Here is a 24,089-nt window from a genome sequence, read left to right on the forward strand (position 1 = left end):
ACTCAGGCGCACAGGTAATCTACAGCTGTTTAACTCAGGTTGTTAGCTAACGGTCGGGACACTGCACAGGCATTTGCTGTTCACTACCAGAGAACCACAACAGGGTGTGCTCTGCACCAAACGGCCCTGGAGCGCCCAGACCTACTTGATACTTACGGGAGCGAACTCAAGTTGGTTGGCAGTTTTCGTCCAGCTCCAGGCACTCAGTGCAAGCAAACCCACTGGGAGTTAACACCTCCTTGACAAGGAGCCTCTGCCCAAGAGTTTAGACCCAAGTCCGAGATGGGATTCAAACTTTAGGTGAAGATTATAACTGGGATCTAACCAAACCAGGTGGGAACCTCAGGAGATCTGGGCTGAAATTAAATCGTGGCCAAGCCCTGGCAAGCCAAAGGCAGCAGCCATGGGCTAATTGTGGCAAGAAGGAACTAGCCCCAGCTCAAATCTCTTCACCACTATCTAAGCCAGGGTCAGCGCCGGTGGCAGGGTAACAGATCAGAGTCTGGGCTGCACACTCACCTTCACCTCGTAGTGCCTGTGTCTGTGCCGACCGAGCTTGGCCAGGATCTCTTCCAGGTAATACTCCCTCACTGGGTACATGAAACCTGGCACCTTGACCACAGGGCAGTCCCCAAAGTACTGAGAGAAGCGCTGGTTGTCCCCCGTGGCACTCATCAGCACCAGGCGCAGGTCGGGGTTGAGCTTCTGGATGCCCTTCAGCAGGATAAGCAGGAAGTCGGTGTTGACGTCCCGCTCGTGGACCTCGTCCACAATCACGTGGCTGACCCCCTCCAGGCTGGGGTTCCCCTGCAGCTTTCGCAGGAGGATGCCCACAGTGCAGAAGAGCAGGGCTCCTCCTCTGGCCGGCGGCTTGCTCTCCAGCCGCACCTGGTAGCCCACGTTCTTCCTCATATTGGGACCCAGCTCCTGCGCAACCCGCTGGGCGACGGAGATGGCGCTGATCCTCCTCGGCTGGGTGATCACCACGTTGCAGCGGGCACCGCGCCCCTCCAGGATGTAACGTTCCAGCAGCAGCTGAGGGATCCGGGTGGTTTTCCCGCAGCCAGTGTCTCCTGCTATGACCACCACCGGATTCTGCTCAACCGCCGACAAGATGGTATCCTTATGAGGATCCACAGGCAGTGGGTGACTTTCCGGCCACGATGAACCCCTCCTCTTCCAAAGGGCAAGGAGGTTCTGGCTGAGGCGTACTTCCTCCCCCTCGGACATGGGTGTGTACGTCTTCCCAGTGATGGCATCACTGATAGCACCAGATTCCTTACTCAGGTTCATCATGTCGTCAGCAATCCGAGGCCTGGATTCTCGCGAGTCCACTGGGTACTGAGGAAGAGGGAGAAAATTGGCAGACACTTAACTCTGGAACAGCTCCTTGGAACAAAGACTGCCCAGAGGGGACGTTGCAAGGTCAGAGGTGGAGAACGCACTGACAGCATAGGTGGGGGTTTGCACCAGGTCACGTCCCTTCAGCCCCAGAATTCTCCTTTGCAAGGACTCGGCGCTCCAGCCCCTCTGCTTGGGGCACCAGCTGTCAGACACCAGCCTGCCTTATCCACCCCCAGGTCCTATTTCTAACAATGGATTTTCAGTGCTCTAGCATAGGGGCCAGGCTATATAAAGCAGCACGCTTGAGGGCCAGGCACACCTTTAGGTGCTGGAGCAGGTTCAGCAGAGGGCAACAGAAATGATTAAGGGGCTGAAGCACATGACCTATGAGGAGAGGCTGAGGGATTTGGGCTTGTTTAGTTTACAGAAGACTGAGGGGTGATTTAAGGGCAGCTTTTAACTTCCTGAAGGGGAGCTCTAAAGAGAAGGGTGAGAAACTGTTCTCAGTGGTGTCAGATGGCAGAACAAGGAGCAATGGTCTGATGTTATAGAGGGAAAGGTGTAGGTTGGATACTAGGAAAAAACTACTTCCCCAGGCGGGTGGTGAAGCACTGGAATGCGTTGCCTGGAGAGGTGGTGCATTCTCCATCCCTAGAGGTTTTTAAGTCCCGGCTTGACAAGGTCCTGGCTGGTACGACTTAGTTGAGGTTGATGTGGCTTGAAGCAGGGGGCTGGACTGGATGACCTCCTGAGGTCCCTTCCAGCCCTGTAATTCTAAATAAACCCCAGGGACCAGGCCAGCTAACGTTAGAGCCCTGGAGGAAGTGGAACACAGCTACTGGTCAATGACAAGCAGCAGCACTCCAGCTTGTGGCAGGACATGAATTCCCGATCCCATGGAAAGTGAAGGGGATTTTAGGCAGCAGGACGCAGTTCCTCAAGTCAGGACGTGGCCAGGACACTCGTGCCAACACACTTGGCAGGTTTAAAGGACTACAGGTGTTTGACTGGCCAGAACTCAGGACCACAGGACTAGTGTTCCCACTAATTTCTTCCAGCCCTGGGCAGGATAAATTTTGTTACGTGCCCTGAGCTGTGCGCAGACAGATGTGGACCACCAGTAAAAAAACACGCTTCTGCCTGTGGGCATAGCTAATCAGCTGGGCAGTATGTGAACCTCTCTAACAGGGAACACTGCTTAGGACTCGGTCTCACCCCAGCAGTGACACTTTCAGCAGTTCAGTGCTTCCTAGAACCAGGCTGGGAGACCGATACCATAGCGACTATGGAGCACTGCCATCTACTGGATACCAGACAGTGATCTGACCATCTCTCCCCACTCTAGAGACCAGCCTCTGTCCTAGTACAAGAGGGCACCACTCCCAGGGACATCAGTATCCCAGCCTGACCCTGGGTTGAGAACTGAGACCGCCTGGTGAAATGCCCCGTGTAAGCAGTCCCACACCTGAGATCCCTGGCTTGGGGATTGCCAAAGCAGACCTCTCCGTGCCCAGCTGACTAAAGCCAACTCATTGCACCCACATGGTATCGCAAGACACCTGCGGTTCGGCTACTTTAAGGGCTAGCTCCCATTGCCCCCAGGTGGCCCTACTACATGTGAACAAGTCTTACATGGTTCAGGTAGTTCTCGATCTTACGCAGCGTCGCCTCAGGGACTTTGATGTGGCAGGGTCTCCTCTGGTTCTCACCCAGCTCCCTGAGGGACGTCATGTTGTACATGGCATGGCTCAGCGGGTTGTTGTTCTTGTCCACTAAGCCAAGGCTCTGGAAAGGAGGGAGACAACCGGAGACAGTAAAAGAGATGCGCTATCTCCCCACATGAAGCAGTGTCTACGGGTGGGAAGGGAACACAGCACAAACGAGAATTAACGTCAGCATTTTCAGAGCCCAACTGACTTTGACAGCAATGGCCAATGCTTTTCATGTACCTTAGCTTCTCCGTGGCCAGCCAAGGAGAACCAATTCCTCAAAGAAAGGAGGTGTGCCAGGATGGGCCAATCTCCCTTCCCAGAAAGGTCCCAAGCCCAAGGATTCCTGCTTTTGCCAGGGTAAGAGGCAGAGACCCGGTGGAACCTGCAAGATCTTCCTTGCCCCAGGTCACTCTACTGAGAGATTGGAGCCCCACGTTGTCCCTGCATCCAATACTGACAATGAAGGTGTTCCCCAGGGAAGATTCGGATCAGAGGAACTGCATATTCAGTCATTTCCAGTAGGACCAAATTACAAGAGCTATTAATTCTCTTACTGGCATTTCCACAACCTTTAGTAGGTAGCCAACCCACCAGCCAACAGGCTTTCCTGCCTAGCCTCTCCACGTTGATTTTGGAGCCCTGTGACAGAGTTCTGGGAGCACAGAGCAGTCAGACTGACCAGCTGGGAGTCAGCCAACTGTATCTGCAGGAGCTGAGTGGTTGAAAAACCAGAACCATCACTTGCAGATTGACCCTAACACATCACTGTGCTGATGGGTCAAAGCCCCATCAGCGCCATGGCAATTCACTGTTCCTAAGCCCCACTGCCCTGTCGCCACACAGTCCTACAGTATCAGCACAGAGACAAGGACATGTATTTGACCCAGCGCTTATGCACGGAGTCAACTACACATGGGGAGCAGCAAACCCAGACTGAGTCACAGAAACAGCAGCCGCCTTAGCTCTTGGCAGCTCAGCCGAGAGTCGGCCACTTCTGGGGTGAACAGCATCCTTTAACAGCAGGCTGGAAAGGGGCTCCGTGGAAGGGATGCTGTGGTGGGAGCCACAGCCAGATTTGCTGCCAGACACAGGCCGCTCACCTTCAGCTTCTGGCAGGCCAGTGCTGCTGCTTTGTTCTCCGCCTCAACCTTGCGGCGGCCTTTGGCAGCAAAGGTCATCGGGCAGGGCCAACGCAGAGTGAGCTTGCAGATCTTCGTCTTGGTGCCCACGGTACGGAACTGCATGAATTCCTGAAAGACAGACAAGTAGCAGCTGCCGGAGGAAGAGGCAAGTGGAAGGCCTGGCTATTCAGAGGGAATAAACCCTGTGAAAGGGATTACTCAGCTCTGTTCCCTGAGCAGCAGGGCACTTTTACAGGTAAGGTTTTAACTCGGCATCCTCTGGAACAGTCATAGAAAAGCAGGGCTGGATGGGACCTCAAAAGATCATCTAGTCCAGGTCCCACCTCAGCATAAAGAACAAGTAAATCTAAACTGCGCTGGACAGGCTCTTGTCCAACCCATTCTGAGAAATCCCTCCAGTGCTGGACATCACACAACCTCCCTTGAAAGCCTATTCCACGATTCCAGAGCTTAACTATTCCCATAGTGAGAATTTTCCTACTATCCAACCTAAACCCTCCTTGCTGCAGATTAAGCCCATTGCTTCTTGTCCTACTTTCAGCAGGCATGGAGAAGAGTTGACCAGCAGCCTCTTTACGACTATCCTTAGCACGTCTGAAACGGTACAAGGTCCTCCTTCAGTCATCTTTTCTGAAGACAAAATGCGCTCAGCTTAACCCTTCTTCAGTGGTCAGGTTTTCTAGGCTTCTTATGATGTGTACTGCTCTTATCTAGACTCTCTCCCGTTTGTCCTTTCTGAGTGTGGCATCTAGAACTGGACACATCAGCTGAGGCCTCACTGATCCTGAGTAGAGTGGGCAAATTACTTCCCATGTATTACATACAACACACCTTTAATACACCCCAGAATTACATTAGCCTCTCTCACAAGTGCATCTAATTGTTGGCTCATAGCTAGCTTGTGATCCGCTATAACCCACGGATCCTTTTCAGCAGTACTATCACCAAGTCAGTTATTCCCCATTTGTAGTTGTGCATTTTGATTTTGCCTTCCTCAGTGAAGTACTTTGCACATAAAGAGACATGGCAGATGAGGTAATATCTGTCATCGGACCAGTATCCTGGGACCTACTCAACTACACTACCTACGTACTTTGCACTTGCCTTTTCTGGACTTCGTCTCACTGATTTCAGATCAATTCTCCCATTTCTCAAGGTCACTTTGAATGCCAACGCTGTCCTCCAAAGTGCGTGCAACCCCTCCCAGCTTTACGTCATAGGCACATTCTCTACACCAGTAGTCATGACATCAATTAAAACAGGGAATGGTACTGGACCCAGGTCGGCACAATATGGGTCTCCATCCAATACATCCTCCACGTCTGACAGCAAAGCACTGAGCACAGTCTTTCAATTTATCAGTTATCCACTCACCTTACAGGAAGTTCACTGAGAAATTTCCCTTCTTGGCTTACGAGAATGTCATGTCAGACTGTGTCAAAAAACTTGCTAAAATCGTATTTTTTCACAGGTACTGCTTCCCCTCATATGCCAAGTCAGTAGTTTATATACAAAGACAAGACAAACTGGCTACTGGGTGGAGCACATCATGAAAGGAGGGAGCTAGAAGGTAAAAGGTACCAAGGGCAGAGCTTATTAAATCTTTTTTCGGGGCACAACGAAGTCTGGAGAGGAGGTGGCTCAAGGGTTCAGAGGAAAGGAGAACAGAGATGAAGGCCAGAATGGGGTTCCATGACCATCAGTGAACATCACAACACTCTCGGAATAAAAGAGAGCTCTGGCTGGCTGCCCAAATAAAGAGGCCTTTGCAGCCCAGCAAAAAAAATACCACCACCACAAATAACAGCTTCTGAGTCACAATGCTCCCACCGCTTCTCCTGAGAGAGGCTCTATGTCAGTAAGATTTTCCTGTTCTTCAGCCTAATATTCATTAGCTTAGCTACAGCTCATCACCATCTATTGTGGTCTTCAAGAAGCTCAATGAATTCCCCTCCTTCCTTGCGACCTACACCCTTTCAATCACTGCAGCCCATCCCGCCAAGCTGGTGAAAGGCAGAGTCTGAACAAAAGGAGATGGAAGAGGCCATTCCAACAGCAACTCACCTTGACTGTGGAGGAAGACGTCGCGATCTGAATCACCTGGGCCAGAAGGTTTTTGGGCAGAGGGAACTGGGTCAGAGCCCTGATCGCGTTGTTGTCATCTGCCATTTCAACAGAGGCACCTCCCCTGCAAGACAAACAATTCAGGCAGGTAAAAACCCAACTCCTGTCTTAGTAACTCCATTGGCACTCAGACTCTTCCCCCTTCAGCTCCTTTGCCCTGGTCTAAAATTATATTATTTAATTGCTCAAAGTGAGTGCAGGAAATTACGGAGTTAATTAGCAATGGAAGGTTTGCAGCTAGCAGGGTAGTAAGGGCCTTTTACATTGCCTTACACAGCTCAGCACACAGAAGGAAGACAATTCCTTTAGCCAGTGTAACCTCCAAGTCAGAATTCCGGCCTCTACTGAAAGTAACAGTCATTCCAAATATTGAATGGGCTTTTCCTATTGCTTTAGGAGACAGAGTCACTTTCAGAGTAGCCCCCTCCTGCCAGTGTACCAAATTATTGCTTTTTATTTAAAAAAAAAAAAAAAATGGAAATACAGGTCCTGCCTTGCCTTTCCCTGGAAGATGCTAGCAGTGTGATAAGCTTTCCCAAAAGCATACAAAACAAGGCACTGTGGGGTAAGGGTGGGAATAATCTCATCACTATGTACAAGGGCCACCTAAAATAGGTGCCAAAAACTGCCAAATTTAAGTGTGGTTTTCGGAGGGCACAAACCACAGAGCAAGGTGAACTGCTCCACACCAAGGCCAACCGTGGGCAAGCTGTGGCAATCACCTGCCAGAACAGCAGGAGCCCAGAAAAGAACTGCAGGCCAGCTAGGGCTGGCCTAGAAGTGAGGGCGTGCAGTCCCACCAAGGAAGAATGCAGCACATGCGGGGGCCCCATGGAGCCTGGGGCAGGAGCTTTACGCTCACACTCTGCTGAAGTACTGTGCTCACTATGTTGTGGGCAGCAGGAGATCAGCTTTGAGGTCTATTGAGATACATCAGCCTGTGCATGGACCATTTCCTCACCACTCTCCCTGCTGTAGGGAGCTTGTCAGAAAGTTTTACCTTATATCTCTGGCTGGGGTCCGAGCTTCATTCTGCGCCATAGACAGGTAATCGGTAACATCAATGGTGTCTTCTTCCAGCTCCCCTTCCTCCAGTTCCCCTTCTTCTAGCTCCCCTTCTTCCAGCTCCTCTCTTCTCATCGCTTTAGGCATCCTGCCTTGCTCCATGGACTGGATGGAGTCATCCGGTTCCACCCGTCTCCAGCAAGTTGACAAATCAGCCAGCGACGGCCCAGACTTGGAACGCCATCTGCCTTCGGGGCAGCACCTGTCCTCCGGGCAGCCCAGCTGGTCAGCAAGGATGCGGTACTTTGCAGCGTCAAACAGCTCATTCCTGGGCCCTAACAAACCCCAGCCCTGAGTGAAAGAGTTGCACATTGTTAGACACCCATAGGAAGCTGGCCAGGCTATGCAATTTCTAAAGCGGACTGAGAGCACACTTGGAGATGCAGAGATGAATCCCTCATGTCCAGGAGCGTGAAAAGAAGCTAAAAGGGATTTGGATACCTTCAGAAAAACTCCTCCTGTCCCTCTTTATTTCCCTGACAAAAGAAATCAGTTTTGTACAGATTTCGCTTTCCATCTCACATGATGGTTTGGTATCATGCAGTTGCTTACATAGGCTGGGCCAGTGCATACTGCTCTGTGGGTGTTTGAAAGCCTGGCCCCTCCTCCAAACACAGCACAGACTGTACCAAATTGTATAGAACCCTCTTTAATCCCACAGAAAAATTTAGGTTGATTTCCCTAGTAAAAAACTTCATATTTACTTCAACGAACAGAAAAATTTGGCTCATCCCACCAAACCAACCACCAGGGCTCACGTTAGGGAATACGTTAATTTCTTACTACTTTCAAGTGACAGATGCTTGTACTTCTAAGTTCTGTCATGTATGAGATTTCAAAAATTGTCTAAGCCTGAAGTTACAAAGAGCTCCTAATTGCTGGTTGTGTAATCCCACATGTGCATTCTAGGCATATGCACCCACACATAGGTGCGAGGACACCCATAACAACATACCTCTTCCGTTTCTATACTTGGGCATTTCTAAGAGCTTTTGCAATACTCATTCAGCCTCGTAACACCTCTTGCAGAGAGGACAATATGATTTTGTATTGTGGACTCCTTGAGATCCAATATCTGATTTGGGGCCCCGTTATGCTAGGCATTTTCTCAGTGGTTTCTGAGTGGTTCTCAGTACACACAATATAACAAAAGACAGTTCCCAGCCCTAAGCACGTAGCACCACCTGTTTTCTTGAATGACATATTATTGATTATGGGGGATCACCACCCTTAGTTAAAATTATTCAACTCCTCCCATTATAAACCATTGTTTTCCCCATTTAAAGCTTTGCCAAACGTTAACATTCATGCTGAAATTTTCTGTGCAAGTGAATGCATTTGGCTGACTTTTTTTGACAAACTTCAGTCACAACAGTTCAGCTGCTTCTGAGAACATGGCTGATGTAAAATCTATTCCTTTCCCCTGCGCCACGATAAAAAAAAACCCTAACATCCATTTCATTGAGAAACTCTAGCATCTCCATACTTGTCAGAGCACACAGAAAATAAGGTGTAGGGCCACATGTTGAACAAGGATTAAAAAAATATTTCACAGCTGCTCATTCAATGAGCACCATTGGTCCTGTGCGTGGAATGAGGCAGGGATCCTATGAAAAAATAGTCTGTCGTCACGCAATTAAAGATGGCTTCATAATGCATATACAAAATGGGGCCAAATTAGGGATTGCATAGGCAACCTTAATGCTTATACAGGTTGAACCTCTCTAATCTGACACCCTTGGGACCTGAATGGTGCTGAACGAGAGAATTTGCTGGACCACTGGAGGTCAATATTGTCCAGCTGCATTACCAACACTTCCGCTGTTTACTGGGCTCTGAGAAGACATTTAGGGGTAAATTACAGCTAAATAACAGCACAGACCACTGAGAGCCAGGACTGGTGGCTGGAAACAAACTTTACGGGATCATGGAAAGCCTGGCCACCCCCATGATAAATGGTTTTAATCATACCGGACTACAGATGTTGCCTAACAAGAGTGTGCCAGATTAGAGAGGTTCAACCTGTACTACCTAACCTGCGAGTGCCTGACTTTGACATCATCGCATTCTTTTAATTTTGGAAGCAATTAGATTTAAATTCCAGAGGGATGTGCCGCAACCACTGTGTTTAGGTGGCTTAATAATACATAGGTCAGTATTGTCCTTTCACAGATGTGGAAACAAAGCAACAGAGAGGTGACACAACTTGCTAAAGGTCACAGCAAAATCAGCTGCAGGGCTGGGACTAGCACTTACCCGCCTTCTGGGGATTGTACTCTAGCCACTAGACCATGCTCCCTCCCACCCAGCTCTTGATATGATTTTATATTGTCAGACAACGAAGCAGTGAGAGGGTCTCGGAAGAACACAAAGGGAGAGCATGAGGTGTACCCATCTCTTCCGAGAGTGAAGAGCTTCGGCTGGAACTAAGGACAACTAAGAACATAACAGAAAACAAAGACCAGAGCAAAGACAATGAATTCAGACAGGTTACTCAGAGGAAAGAGCTTTAAATAAATCAGAGTTCAAACACCCATTTAAGGTAGGCCGACAAGTCTGGAGCATCTTGGTGACTCTTGGTAGAGATGGTGAGTGGGTGGGAAGGTGCAGGACTACAGGCGGGTAATAGCAGCTCACCTTGAAGAGTTGGCATGCAGCAGCTGCCGCCTGCCTCTCAGCATCGATCTTTTTGGTCCCATAGCCTTCCACTTCCACATTCTTAGGCCACTTTATGTGCAGGGTGACTTTCTGAAAAGGAAAATGGAGCAGTGGTGTGAGAGAATGTGAAGAGTCCAAACCCTCTCCTTTGTTCTTGGGAGGTCTTTCTGAATCCCAGACAAGAGAAAGGTTTAATAAATATCCCTAAGCAACTTTTATTTTCAGCTACTACTTTTCAGCAGAGGCTCTGAAAAGCCTTTTCTTTAGTCCTGTTCTATGGATGTGACAGCTGAAGCCCAGAGAAGCAGAGTGACTTGCCCACGATCATGTAGTTATTCAGTGGCAAAACTAAGATTAGAACCCATGTCTGACTCCTAGAATGCCACTATATATACATGCTGAAAGACGCCAACTACAGGAAGCTAGTTATGTCAAACAGGGACAAACAAGGAGGGTTAGAGGCAGAGAATGGGTTTGTGTGCGCATAATCAATGTTCCGAGATGTAGAACCAGAAGCCAGGAGGAGAATACCTGAAAAATTACCATACAATAAGCCATTTAGAATCACATTAATACTGGCCCTTTCCCACCTACACTTACAAACACCCCTCCTACAACCAGAGGTTAATAACAGAAGTACCTTTTTCCTTGGCCCATTAGTGTGGATATATACCAGTTTGTCTCTTGCATGGGAAATCCCTAGGGCTCTTCCAATCACACTGTTAAGCAAGTTTTTAGGCTGTGGAAATTCCTTCAACAAGTCTCTGGAATCTGAAAGAACAATAAAAAAGGGAATGCAATTTTAATACTGGTATAGTCCTGTTCAAAGATGCTAGAGCATGTTACAGACTCTTATCTCATTGGCTGAAAGGTCCAGTATTATCCCTGTTTCACAGATGGGTATCTGAAGGAAGAAAGTGCTTTGCCCATGGCGTTGCAAGGTGTTGGTGGAACAGAATCCAGAAATCCTGAAGTCTGTTGGGGTTTCACCACTGGAGGATACTCCATTACCAACACACTAACAACTCTTCTGGTCTGGATTTCAGGAGAAGTCAGGCAGCTATGTTTACTTATTCTACTTTCAAAAAGTCTGAAAATACTCTAATCAGGTCACCTCGTGGTTAGAGCTCTTGATTTTGTGACTCAAGGACACACCACGAAGGCCAATCTAGAAACACTTTATGTTATACAAACAAGTTTTGTAAGCTATGAGATGAATGAAAACATTTCCAAGATTAAAACAAAACATAACCACCTAACTGAAATCCATTTATGCGGGTGCAAATATTCTCTTGAAGTGTTCTGAACCTAAACCCTGTGGCACTGGGCTAGTGCATGAAGCTAGGAAATGAAATGAAATTAAGTAATTGTTTTAATTAACTTGAGACAAATGCAGACTCCTCCCTGCTCCTCTAAAAAAACTGAAAAACAGCGAATAGATTGTTGAATGATAACTGTGTTTTGAACGGATTTAGAGTACAAACCCAAACATTTGGGATGTCCATACTCCTCTCCCCTCACTGCCAAGTCAACGGCCTCTAGGAAACAGTGTTCTGAAATAATACACAGGCTCTCCTGTGGGATCTAGATATGTGGTGGGAAATTATCTAAGGAGCTGCAGCTCCACAAACACACCACAGCTCCATCCACTGAATCGGAGTTCAGAAGCAAGACTCAAAGATGATAGAAAGGGAAGTGGGGTCTATACTGAATTTACTCGGAGAACCAGTTTCTGGCATGCAATCTCTCTTAGAAGTTTGTCAGCACCGACTTTCACTTTACTAAGATTAAATTACACTAACAGCAACCAAGAAGGTGGGTCTGAGGAGAACTGGTTAAAGACAGTAGAGCTGCTTTCCCAATGGAGCATATGGTGCAGCTGGTAAAATGAATAATGTTCATGAAGCACACAGATAGCAGTTTGGCAGATTTCAGTACGAAAAACATTCCCCATTCATTCCAAAGGCCTCTTAATAAACCTTTCTAGGTCACCGCTAAGGCACAGGCCTCCGTCATGGAAGTTTTCTAACTCTCCAGAAAGATTTGCTAAATCTGTCCTGGTCAGAGTTTACCAACACATTACAATTTTGGTTGCTGAAAGTCAGAGATTTCAGATAATTGACTAACCAGAGAAAGAGCCAGCTGTTCGGACACCAACACAAAGCCTGTGAGATCTGTGAACAAGAAATGACCTGTTCAAGTCAGGGCTATTAAGCTTCCTCTCACTCTGTGTGGTTCAGTTTTGCAGAGAGCTTTTGGCAGCAGAGCTACTGAAGAAAGACACTCCTGACTCCAAGCCAAGAGGAGAGCATCTGTCAAGAAACTGATTCTCTGCTACCTCTGGTGCACAGATAAAGGCATCTGCTCTTCAGGCAGAAATCATTATGGAAGGAGTTGCCTCTGAAGTGACCACACAGTATCAATTGCAGGCATATCTGAACATTGCTCATCACAGAAGATAGTTTGTCTGTGATCTCCTAGAAGACCTAGGAGATAGTATGTTGTAGTAGATGGCAGATATACTATCCTTAACCAATGCAGCAGAGCTTTCGCATACAACCTGGCAAACAGTATCATACAGCCATAAGCACACATTTCCCCACCCACCTCCACATGGAACAGCTTTTGGAGACCACTGACCTCCCATATCCTGGATTCTATCTGCTGGCAAACAAAGATGCTAATCTACAATCCACAACGATCCCTGTGATTCCATCTAATTTTCTAGGTTTATCCTGCAGCCCAAAGACAGGAAACATGTACTTGCTGTCTGTACACTCAATCAAAGTCTTGTAGAGCTTTGCTTTCAGAAATCAGGCAAGCAGAGACTTGGAGTTCCCTATGTTTTATGAGGACTACTACTTCTGACAGAAACAGCAAGAAGTCCTGTGGCCCTTATAAACTAAGATTTTTTGGAGCATAAGCTTTCATGGGCAAAGACCCGCTTGGTCAGATGCATCAGTTGCATCTGATGAAGCGGGTCTTTGCCCACAAAAGCTTGTGCTCCAAAAATATCTGTTAGTCTAGAAGGTGCCACAGGACTTCTTGTTGTTTTTGAAGATATAGACAAACACGGCTACTTCTCTGATACTTCTGACAGGCAACTTATCTGGTCAACAGCCTGGAACCATACAAAACTGGAGGGACTGGGCAGGGAGAAAAAGAGTGAAATTGGGCTCTTGACCCAAAAAGATGCCTCAAAAATCTTGTATACTTATGGAAGGGATAATGAAGGCTAACATCACTGTCTAATATACTGGTTCAATTTTGTTAGCTACAATATGTAATTATGTCGTCTTACGAAAAAATGTGAATAAACCCTTATCCTTAATATTTCTAATAAAACCTCCTCTCGCTTTGAGAAGGAAGACGGCTACTTCACTGAACATAATCCCACGACAGGGGTCCTGGAAGAGAGGAGAGGGTTGGTAGGTAGTACTTTTCTTACATCGTCTAACACAAACAGCCTGTCTACAGTAATCCCATTATTAGGGGACGGGGAGAGAGAAAATTCACAATCTCCCCAACCCACTTTGTAGATGATGAGTTAAATGGACTGACGTCAACAAGAACATGTATTTTTGGCCTCTCTTGGTTTCTGAGAAAATCCGTAATAAGGGGAACTCAAAGGATGAGGTGACTCTATCTCAAGTATCCATGGAGAACAGATGTAGTTATATGACGACACCAAAGATTCTGAGATGGATCTGTAGTGAACGTCAGTGTTCAATCCATCCGGGAGCAAAGGAGAATGGTCCCGCCAAATGGAAATATCCTTAATTTTGGCTTGCAGATTTCGATCCGAACTGCCATTTGACCAAAAATATCTCTCATAACTACTGATATTGCTAGCGTCCACAAAGTCGCACCAATAATCAGCTTTCAGCTCTTGGAGTTGAGGCTATAATGACCTGGTGCAGTGAGTATGGTTTTCTCCCTGGCAGACTCAATTTATTGGCAGAGTGATTTCTCTCTCTCTCTGCCATCTTATCTTCTCCAACCAAAACAGTCAACTTTTCCACTGTTTGGCACCATCTATAGCCTGGTGGCTCAGTCTGTAGCCTTGGTGAGATCTTCCATGGTGCATGGTTCTTCCAGCAGAACAATGGATGTCTCAAAATATGGGCTTTGCCGCAATCATGTGTCCGGGTTGTCGGAACAGCTGCATTTCTGCATATCGACTTTTGACCTGTCAAATCTTGTTCAGAAGTGATTTAAACATCTCTAGATCAAATACTCTTGCTCCATGCCTCAGGGAACATTCAGAAACACTGTGCATTGTGACACCCTCCCCAAGTGTTCTGAGCCTTGTGCACATTTCTAGCTGCACACTCACCTGTGAAACTCTTTTGTGATTGCACCTGTCTAACTGTAGCTGGAACCATACAGTGGAGTTCACCTACCACCACAATCTCCTTGACTGCCAAAATTAGCAACCCTGATTGCAGATGGGCTAAAAAGGTAGTCAAAACACAGTTAAGAGAGTTGGTTCCTGCCATGCCTAAGATGGATGAAATGGAAGCTGGCTTTAGTGTTCAGTCCCCAAAAGACAGTATCTGGGGAAGGAGAGTTGGGAGAGAGGGGCTGACTCTTCCCTTCCAGGACAGTGGACAATCCCAGGTGGGTTGTAAAAAGGACTCATCACTGGCCTAGCTCTAGAAGACAGTGGGAGTTTTCCTATTGACTTCAATGGGAGCAGAGTAAGGCCAATATCAAGTATTTTTGAAAATCCCATCCATAGCACAGGAAATGCCAAAAAATGTGAAGTGGAGAGACTGAATGGCCTACCTTCTTGTCTGGACATAACAAAACAGAGCTAGAAACAACAAGCAGTCCCGTGCCACCTCAGAGACTAATTTATTAGGTCAAAAGCTTTCATGTGTAACACCTATTTCATCAGACAGAAATGGAGTGGATAAACAGAATCCAGGGTTTATATAGTAGGGGGTGGAGGAAGTTCCCTCTCACTAATAGGACCAGTTCAGGAAACAAATTAATTTGGATGTGTTTCTTTCCTGCGAATATTAAAAGGTGGGGAAATTGCCCTTGTAATGCACAAGCCAGTTAACATCTCCATTCAAGCCAAGGTTAAAGGTGTTAAATTTGTAAATGAATTCCAATTCAGGTGTCGTCTTCTGAAACCTTGTGGTAAAATTCTTTTGTAGAAGATTGGCTACTTTTAATTCCATTATTGAATGTCCTGGGAGGTTAAAAATGATAGCTTGGAAGTATGTGTGCATAACCATTCCTGATGTCAGATTTATGTCCATTCTTCCTTGGGCACAAAGACAGCCTGGTTTGTCCAATATATATCGCAAAAGAGAACTGCTGGCACATGACGACATATATCCTACTAGTGGACGTGCAAGTGTAAGAGCCCCCGACGGTGTGGCTGATGTGGTTAGGTCCTGCAATGGTGCTGCTTGTATAGATATGTGGACAGAGTTGAAAATGGCATTTGTTGCAGGGATAGGTTCCTCGTAGTGTGTGTCTGGTGTGGTGTGTCGCTGCTGGTGAGTATTTTCTTGAGGTTGGGTGGCTGTCTGTAGGAGAGGACTGGCCTGTTACCCAAGGCCCATGAGAGTGAGGGATTGTGTTCCAGTGTAGGCTGTATGTGGTCAATGATGCCCTAGAGGGTTTTAAGTTGGGGATTCTGGGTGACAAGTGGTGCTCTCTTATATTCCTTGTTGGGCCTATCTTGAAGTAGGTGACTTCTGGGTACTCATCTGGCTCTGTCATTGTTTCCTTACTTCCCCAGGTGGGTAATAAAGTTTTTAAAATGCCTAACAAAGATCTTGTAAGTGTGTCCCCCTATCAGTGGGATTGGAGCACATTCAGTTGTATTTTAGGGACTGGCTGTAGACAATGGGTCATGTGATGTGTCCTGGATGGAAGCTGGATGCATGTAGGTAAGAACAGCTGTCAGTAGGCTTTTGGTTTAGGGTGGTGTTTAAGTGACCATCATTTATTTATACTGTAGTATCCACAAAGTGGATCTCTTGTGTGGACTGGTCCAGGCGGAGGTTGATAATGGGGGTAGAAATTGTTGAAAGCCCTGTGGCGTCCTTCTAGGTTGTCTTTGGCATAGGTTCATATGACAAAGATGTCATCAATGTAGCATAAGTAGAGGAGGGCTGCTACAGGCCAGAAGCTGAGGAAACATTCTAGGTTGCCATAAAAATGTTGGCATATTGTGGGGCCATGTGGGTGCCCATATCTCTGCTGCTGGCTTGAAGGTATAAATCGTCCCCAAATCTGAAACAGTTGTGGGTGAGGACAAAGTCATGTAGCTCAGCCACCAAATGTGCTGTGGTATAATGGTGTTCCTGACAGACCATCCTCATGTGGAATACTGGTGTAAAGAGCTTCTAAATCCATGGCAGCCAGAGTGGACATTCACAAGAATAAGACAGACACAACTTACTTTGTTTCATTAATTGGTCCTACTAGCAAGAGGTAACTTCACGTCCCTCAGCTATATAAACCCTGGATTCCATTTTTCCACTTGATTTCCATCTGATGAAGTGTGTTTTATACACAAATGCTCATGACCTAATAAATGTGTTAGTCTCTAAGACGCCACAGGACTGCTTATTATTTGTGAAGCTACAAACTAACTTGGTAACCCCTCTGAGACTTTAAAAGAGTATTAGGTTAATTTTGACTATTCAAACCTTCTTCGATATCTTCTTCCTCAGAAAGAGGCTTCAAATGAACAGCAGAGACATGCAGAAAGACCAAAGTGCACAGGGTCCATAAAAATTAAGGAAACTTGATGGAGAATGCTCCCAAAGTACCAGACACATGCAAGGAGTAAAAGTTTGTGGCCTTGCACCACACACTTTTGTTAAGGATTACAGAAGGAACTTTCTTGCTAGAGGACTCCAAACCAGAGTTCTGAGGTTGGACTTCATTACATATGTTTACAATACAGCACCACCCACCAAGGAAGGCAGGGTACCAGTATCAGAGAGGCAGCCACGTTAGTCTGTATCTTCAAAAACTACAAGAAGTCCTATGGCACCTTACAGACTAACAAATATTTTGGAGCATAAGCTTTTGTGGTCAAAAGAAAAGTTTGCTCACGAATGCTTACGCTCCAAAATATCTTAGTCTATAAGGTGCCACAGCACTTCTTGACAGTACAAATAAAAACCCACGCAGCTCCTGCTCCAAAGCGATTACAGTCTAAGAATGACAGCAATAACCCTCAGAACTAGTGTATATCACCTGAAATGAGAAATAGTGAGGCAACTTTGTGTAGCAGCAGAGGAAGATTTCTTATTGCTTTTAAAAAAAGTTGGATTTCAGTAACTGATCCAGAAAACACCTCAGATAGGAGATGCATACTTAATATATGCAGTGGTTTCAGCAGAGGTCAGTGCCAAGATAAACTAAGCCTGAAGACACCAACCAGAGAGTGGAAGAATTGAAATCTGCCTCCATAAGAAATACTTCAAAGTAACTTTCATGCTCCCTAAATCTCAAGTAACAGTCACAGAGATGGAACTCAGGCTTTTAGGGAGCTCTTAACAACTTACATGCTGAATGAGACAGACCTTTTATTCTTTCAGTGAGCATCCTGAAACAACCTCACACAGTCTACCACTGGAGAACTCAATATAAAGCAATATGAAGGAAGAGATTCCAGCAATCTGCCCCAGCTTTATCTGAATCACTGTTACCACTGCCAAAGTCTGCCTGTCAATACCCATTGTCCCAAAGCAACATCTGATTGGTTGGCTGGGCTTTCTGATGTCACAGAGCAAGCCAGCTCTCAAAAGTGTACACCTAAGATTTCAATGAAACACAAAAAAAACCCTGCTACTCCAGTTCTGGGCACTGCAGAAGAAGTAAGGGAAGCACAAAAGACAGGGCATCTATGGATAAATGTCTACAGAAAATTAAGTGATAAAGGAGGAAAAAAACATTTAAAATGTCTTCTTTCCCAGTGTATCAAACTGTCCTTTCAAACGAAATTTTGGGCACAGGGTTGTTTCAGTTCTAACATCTACACTACAGATGGGGTTAAACTGGTAGCTGTTCCAAGGGCCAATTTATACGCCAGAGCTGATCAAAAGAAAAGTTGGGCTCTTGAAGGAAAAATAAGTGGCCAGTTAGAGACAAGGATTTTAAAAAATGTGTATTTGAGGTAGTTACAGGTATTTATAAATTTTCCTCTACAGTTATTTCCTGCTAAAAATGATAAGACAATTTTATCCATAGTGGAAGCTCAGAGACATAGAACACACACTGTATTTTTAAATAACTGAATGACCATGTAAACCATCATATGATAGCCATAAGCCTTCCCAAGCACTTCTTGGGTCGATGAAGGCTCTCAGCATTATACCCTACCAAGCACCCCTGCATGTTATAACAGCTTAATTTTATGCCTGTAATAATCTCACTGTGGCTTCTTACTGTACTTGCCAACCTTCTTGAAAGACGCAAAAATGCTGAAAAAACGTATGAGAGTTTTTAACCAGATACTTGAAAGTTGTAAAAACTTTTTTAAAAGGTGAGATTTTAAGTGCATAATTCAGTCTGCCATGAATGGAATAAGAATATTAGGGAGGACACAAACTAACTCAAGCGTCTGAAGGAAGATATGCAGAGAAGAACAAATGCCCAATGAGACTAACAATCAGCTTCCCATGTGCAATTTATGGAAGTTGTTACACATGGGAACTTACGGTAAATAAGAATTCTTAACATCTAGCTTACTTTCCCCTTTTCATTTGGTTTGGGCAAACATTAGCTGGTCAAAGATGCCAGCCTGCCAGCTCTGCAGATTGAAGTCTTCTGTCTACAGAACACAAACAACTCGCGCAGGGGCAGGAAAATGTATGTACATTTATGTCAGTGCACCATACAGCTAGGAGATGATGCTTCCTCTCCACAGTCTGTTCAGCTGATACCCCTCTGTAGAGGTGCCAAAATAAAAAAGGGGCCATTTATTAGGATACTTTCATTTCACACAGGCTAAACCAGAAGGCTGTGAGACACAAAGGCTTTCAGTCAGGGCCAGCCTGGACCAGACTGGTTGAGGAAAAAGGATATGAAGTCCCACACCACTCTTCTGATCTCCAATCCACACTGCAAATCATAAGCAGAGAACACCACACGGAGGGTTCATCATAGGAAAAGATTCACATTCAGGAGGCCAAAACCATCCCAATCTTTATTAGAAACAGGCTTCAGAAACCACCACCACCCCAATCTGCAGTGCTCCACAGAAGTCCTTGGGGTTAAGAACCTGCAGTTCCACACACGTGGGGCGGGGGTGCACTGGGAGAAAAGAAGGGGCCCTAGAGGGCGACCATCCACCAAAGGAACAGCAAAAGACGCACGGGACAAGGCACGAAGGACCCAATCGCCAGCTTGTCTCACTGGCTCCAATGTCCAACCAGGAATCCCGCCCTCCAGGGTCAGTCTCGCAGCCCCACGAGTCTCGCTGCCGCCACCATAAACTCCCCCCTCTCCCCGCGCCTCTTCGCCCGCCAGCCACCGGTCCCCGAGCGCCGCCGCTCGCAGAGGGCGCCCTACAACATCCCTTCCCGGCAGAGCGCCGACCTGCCCCGCTGGAGCTGTGCGCACAGTGCGGGGCCTCGCCTGGGCCTACCCGCCCAGAAACTACAAAGAAGCCGGCCGGCCGGCGAGCTCGGGATCTGCGGCGCTCGCCCACACGCTGCCCCCGGCGCCGAGGAGAGCGGGCCTCGCTCCGCCGCGGGCCGGCAGGGGGGCGCCGCTCCTGACCAGGGCACGATCGGTCCGACACGCCATGGCGGGAGCGGGAGCGCTGCCTTTGTCCCGCTCCGGCGCAGGCGAGGCTCCGCCGGGCCATGCCGCGGAAGGTCGGCAACTCACCTTTCACCATCGCGCCGGCACCGTCCGCTGCCGGCTCCTCTTCCGCTCCGGGCGCGACCTCTCGCAGGGGGCTGCTCGAGCACAGGCTCCGCGTGGCGCCGCCCGCTTCCAACTCCGCCCGGCAGTAGCGGCGGCGGCAGCGCCACGGCCCGGAAGCGCCACTCACCAGCGCCAGCAGGAGCCGCCTGGGCGCCGCCATCTTGCAAGACCGCCCACTCCCGGCTTCAGGCCGGGCAGCTCGTCGCGAGCGCTGCAAGGAACCCTGGGCTGCAGCGCCCCCTAGCGGGCAGAGGGCAGCTTTGCACACGGGGAGGAGCTGGCCTGCCTCCCCAACCTTCCCCTGGGGCTGACAGCCTCTCCCAGCAGGCCCGACCCCCCTCCCGCTTCCCCGCCCCACTAACTCACCCCTTACCACTCAGTGGTGACTCTGGCTATGTCTACACTTGGATGCCTCTTTCGAAAGAGGCATACAAATGAGCGAAATCGACAGCACAAAGGAGGTGCAGATTTACATAGCTAGCACCTCCCTTGCATGTTCTTTCGGAAGAAGCAAAGCACCGTGGACCTGGCTCTTTCAAAAATAAGCCCCATTTTCCAAAGAACCCTTCTTCCTTTAAAAAAAAAAGGAAATAGGAATAAGGGTTCCTTCAAAAAGGGGGTTTATTTTCCAAAGAGCCGCGTCTACACTGATTTCTTCTTTCGATAGAAGAATCATGGAATACTAGGACTGGAAGGGACCTTGAGAGGTCATCAAGTCCAGCCCCCTGCCCTCATGGCAGGACCAAGTACTGTCTAGACCATCCCTGATAATCTAACCTGTTCTTAAATATCTCCAGAGACAGAGAATCCACAACCACCCTAGGCAATGTATTCCACAGTGTTTGACAACCTCACAGTTAGGAACATTTTTTCCTAATATCCAACCTAAACCTCCCTTGCTGCATTTTAAGCCCATTGCTTCTTTTTCTATCCTCAGAGGCCAAGAAGAACAAGTTTTCTCCCTCCTCCTTATGACACCCCTTTAGATACCTGAAAACTGCTATCATGTCCCTCCTCAATCTTCTCTTTTCCAAACTAAACAAGCTCAGTTCTTTCAGCCTTTCTTCATAGGTCAGGTTCTCTAGACCTTTGATCACTTGTGTTGCTCTTTCTGGAACCTCTCCCACTTCTCCACATCTTTCTTGAAATGTGGTGCCCAGAACTGGACACAATATTCCAACTGAGGCCTAACCAGCGCAGAGTAGAGTAGAAGAATGACTTCTCGTGTCTTGCTCACAACACACCTGTTAATGCATCCCAGAATCATGTTTGCTCTTTTTGCAACAGCATCACACTGTTGACTCATATTTAGCTTGTGGTCCACTGTAACTCCTCGATCCCTTTTTGCCATACTCCCTCCTAGACAGTCGCTTCCCATTCTGTATGTGTGAAACTCATTGTTCCTTCCTAAGTGGAGCACTTCACATTTGTCTTTATTAAACTTCATCCTGTTTACCTCAGACCATTTCTCCAATTTGTCCAGATAATTTTGAATTATGACCCTATCCTCCAAAGCAGTTGCAACCCCTCCCAGCTTGGTATCATCTGCAAACTTAATAAGCATACTTTCTATGCCAATCGATGAAGATATTGAAAATATTCTTCTATGTTGATGAAGATATTGAACAGAACCGGTCCCAAAACAGACCCCCGCGGAACCCCACTTGTTATACCTTTCCAGCAGGATTGAGAACCATTAACCATTAATAACTACTCTCTGAGTATGGTTACCCAGCCAATTTTGCACCCACCTTATAGCAGCCCCATCTAAGTTGTGTCTGCCACATCCACTGATTCTCCCTTATCCACAAGGCTTGTTATCCTATCAAAGAAAGCTATCAGATTGGTTTAACATGATTTGTTCCTTACAAATCCATGCTGGCTGTTCCCTATCACCTTACCACCTTCCAAGTGCTTGTAGGTGATTTCCTGAACTACTTGCTCCATTCCCTTTCCTGGCACAGAAGTTAAACTGACTGGTCTGTAGTTTCCTGCGTTGTTCTTATTCCCGTTTTTATAGATGGGCACTGTATTTGCCCTTTTCCAGTCTTTTGGAATCTCTCCCGTCTCCCGTGATTTTCCAAATATGATAGATAAAGGCTCAGATACCTCCTCTATCAGCTCCTCGAGTATTCTAGGATGCATTTCATCAGGCCCTGGTGAAACTTGATATGTAAATCTGCACTTCATTTGCATTTTTGATTTCCCTTATTTGCATGCCTCTTTCAAAAGAGGAATGCTAACGTAGACATCACTTCTGTGGCCTTCTTGGAATCAATACTGAGCCCCTATCCTCCCCCCAAGCTGCATTAAAAAGGTGGAGGAGAAAAAAGGGTAAAAAGCAAGACATCCCTGTCCCTGGTACAGGCAATCGCCTCCTCAAAGTTGAGGAAAATGTCAGAATAAAGGATCCTTGCACTGATTCAGCCCACACCTCTTCAGAGGCTAATCAAAGAACTTCAAGTTCCAGGACAGGTATGCCAGTAAATAAAAGACTAGGCCTGGTCTGGCTGGTCCCATTCCCCCTAAAAAGCATAGTCATATTTATATCAGACATTTTGAACATACAATTTATCCTGCTGCTCCCCCTCAAGTGTAGCAAATCCACTCTTTGTTGTCTCCCTCAATCACATGCACGTCATCAAGAAGCAACAAAAGAGAAATTAAAGTGTTACGTTATATATTAAAAATATATACACCTGGACTGAGGTTGAGTTGGAGACATACTTTTTGAGAGTCATGGGGTAAGGATAAAAGAGGCGGGGTTGGGGGGGTTCACTACATGCCACCTAAGCAGAAAAAAGAAGTGGATGAGTTTTTTTTATAAATAACTAACAGTCATTCCAAACACAGGACTTAGTGGTGATGGGGGGCTTCAACTACGCATACATCAATTGGGAAAGTAACACAGGAGGGCAAAGATTATTCAACAGATTCCGGGAATATATCGGAGACAGTTTTTTATTTCAGGAGGAGAAGAAAGGTACTAACTGAGGGTGAGGCTGTGCTAGATGAAATTTTAACAAATAAGGAGGAACTGGTTGAAAATTTGAAAGTAATCATAAAATGCCAGAGATAGTGATTCTAAGGAATGATAGAGAGAACAGCAAAATAAAGACAATGGATTTAATGAAGGCAAACTGTAGCAAATTTGGGGAACTGGTAGGCAAGATCCCATTATTAAGGGCATAAGAGTAAACTATTCCAACCGTGTAGAAAAGATAGGAAGTATAGCAAGAGCCCACCTTGGCTTAATCAGAAGATCTTGAATGATGTAACTATAAAAAAGGAATCCTACAAAAAGTGGAAACTAGGGCTAGACACACACTACTCTGGAAGACAGACCCACCTCAGGGTCAATCTTTAGGGATTTCACTTTGGACTTGCATGAAACAGTGCTTTCCAGGGTCAAAGTCAGCCCCAAAACTCCTTGCGGGCAGCGAGGATTAAGGAAGGTCAACAGGAGAAATGCTCTCGTTTACCTTCCTCCATGTAGACAGAGATTGAAGTTGACCGCTGATAAGTCGATTTTAGCTACATAATATTGCATATTGGAGGTTGACTTCTATATGTAGTGCAGAGATAGCCTAGGTCAAAATACAAAGGACGAATACAAACAAATAAGTACGCAGGGGCAAAATTAGAAAGGCAAAGGCACAAAACAAGCTCAAACTAGATAGAGACATAAAGGGTAAAAAGAAAAACACACTACAAATATATTAAAAGCAAGAGGAAGACCAAGAATAGGACGAGTGCCTTCCTCAACGAAGAGGTAAAAATAACTGAAAATGGGGAAATGGCAGAAGTGTTTAATGACTTGTTTGCTTCTGTTTTCACCAAAAAGGTTGGTAGTGACTGGGCTCCTAACATAGGAAGTCCTGGAGAAAATTAGGTAGATTCAGAAGTTAATAGGAAGACATCAAGCTAAAAATTAGACAAGTTAGATGGCCTCAAGTTACGAGGGCCTAATTAAATGCATCCGAGAATACTCAAGGATGTGACTGAGCCATTGGCTATCATCTTTGAAGACTCAAGGAAGATGGGAGAGATTCCAAAAGACTGGAAAAGGGCAAATACAGTGCCCATCTATATAAAGGGGAATAAGGACAACCCATAAAACTACAGACCAGCCGGC

At 46.5% G+C, this 24,089-nt stretch overlaps 1 protein-coding gene across 3 annotated transcripts in view; it reads right to left on the reverse strand.

Moving 5' to 3' along the window:
• Positions 1-24,089, reverse strand: part of DHX30 (DExH-box helicase 30) — a 47,708-nt gene that overhangs the window by 10,205 nt on the left and 13,414 nt on the right. For 2 of the 3 annotated variants that reach the window (XM_074985230.1, XM_074985229.1), the window contains exons 3-9: positions 10,686-10,816; positions 10,025-10,135; positions 7,323-7,678; positions 6,263-6,386; positions 4,157-4,306; positions 2,977-3,129; positions 520-1,341 (exon numbers count right to left, since the gene is read on the reverse strand). In XM_074985230.1, coding sequence (XP_074841331.1) covers positions 520-1,341; positions 2,977-3,129; positions 4,157-4,306; positions 6,263-6,386; positions 7,323-7,678; positions 10,025-10,135; positions 10,686-10,816 — 1,847 coding nt within the window. Of the gene's footprint in view, positions 1-519; positions 1,342-2,976; positions 3,130-4,156; positions 4,307-6,262; positions 6,387-7,322; positions 7,679-10,024; positions 10,136-10,685; positions 10,817-19,915; positions 20,115-24,089 lie in introns of those variants that run through there. The other variant, XM_074985227.1, reaches the window with a different exon arrangement.

The sequence above is a fragment of the Carettochelys insculpta genome, chromosome 2 (genome assembly GCF_033958435.1).
Source record: "Carettochelys insculpta isolate YL-2023 chromosome 2, ASM3395843v1, whole genome shotgun sequence".
Taxonomy (NCBI): Eukaryota; Metazoa; Chordata; order Testudines; family Carettochelyidae; genus Carettochelys; species Carettochelys insculpta.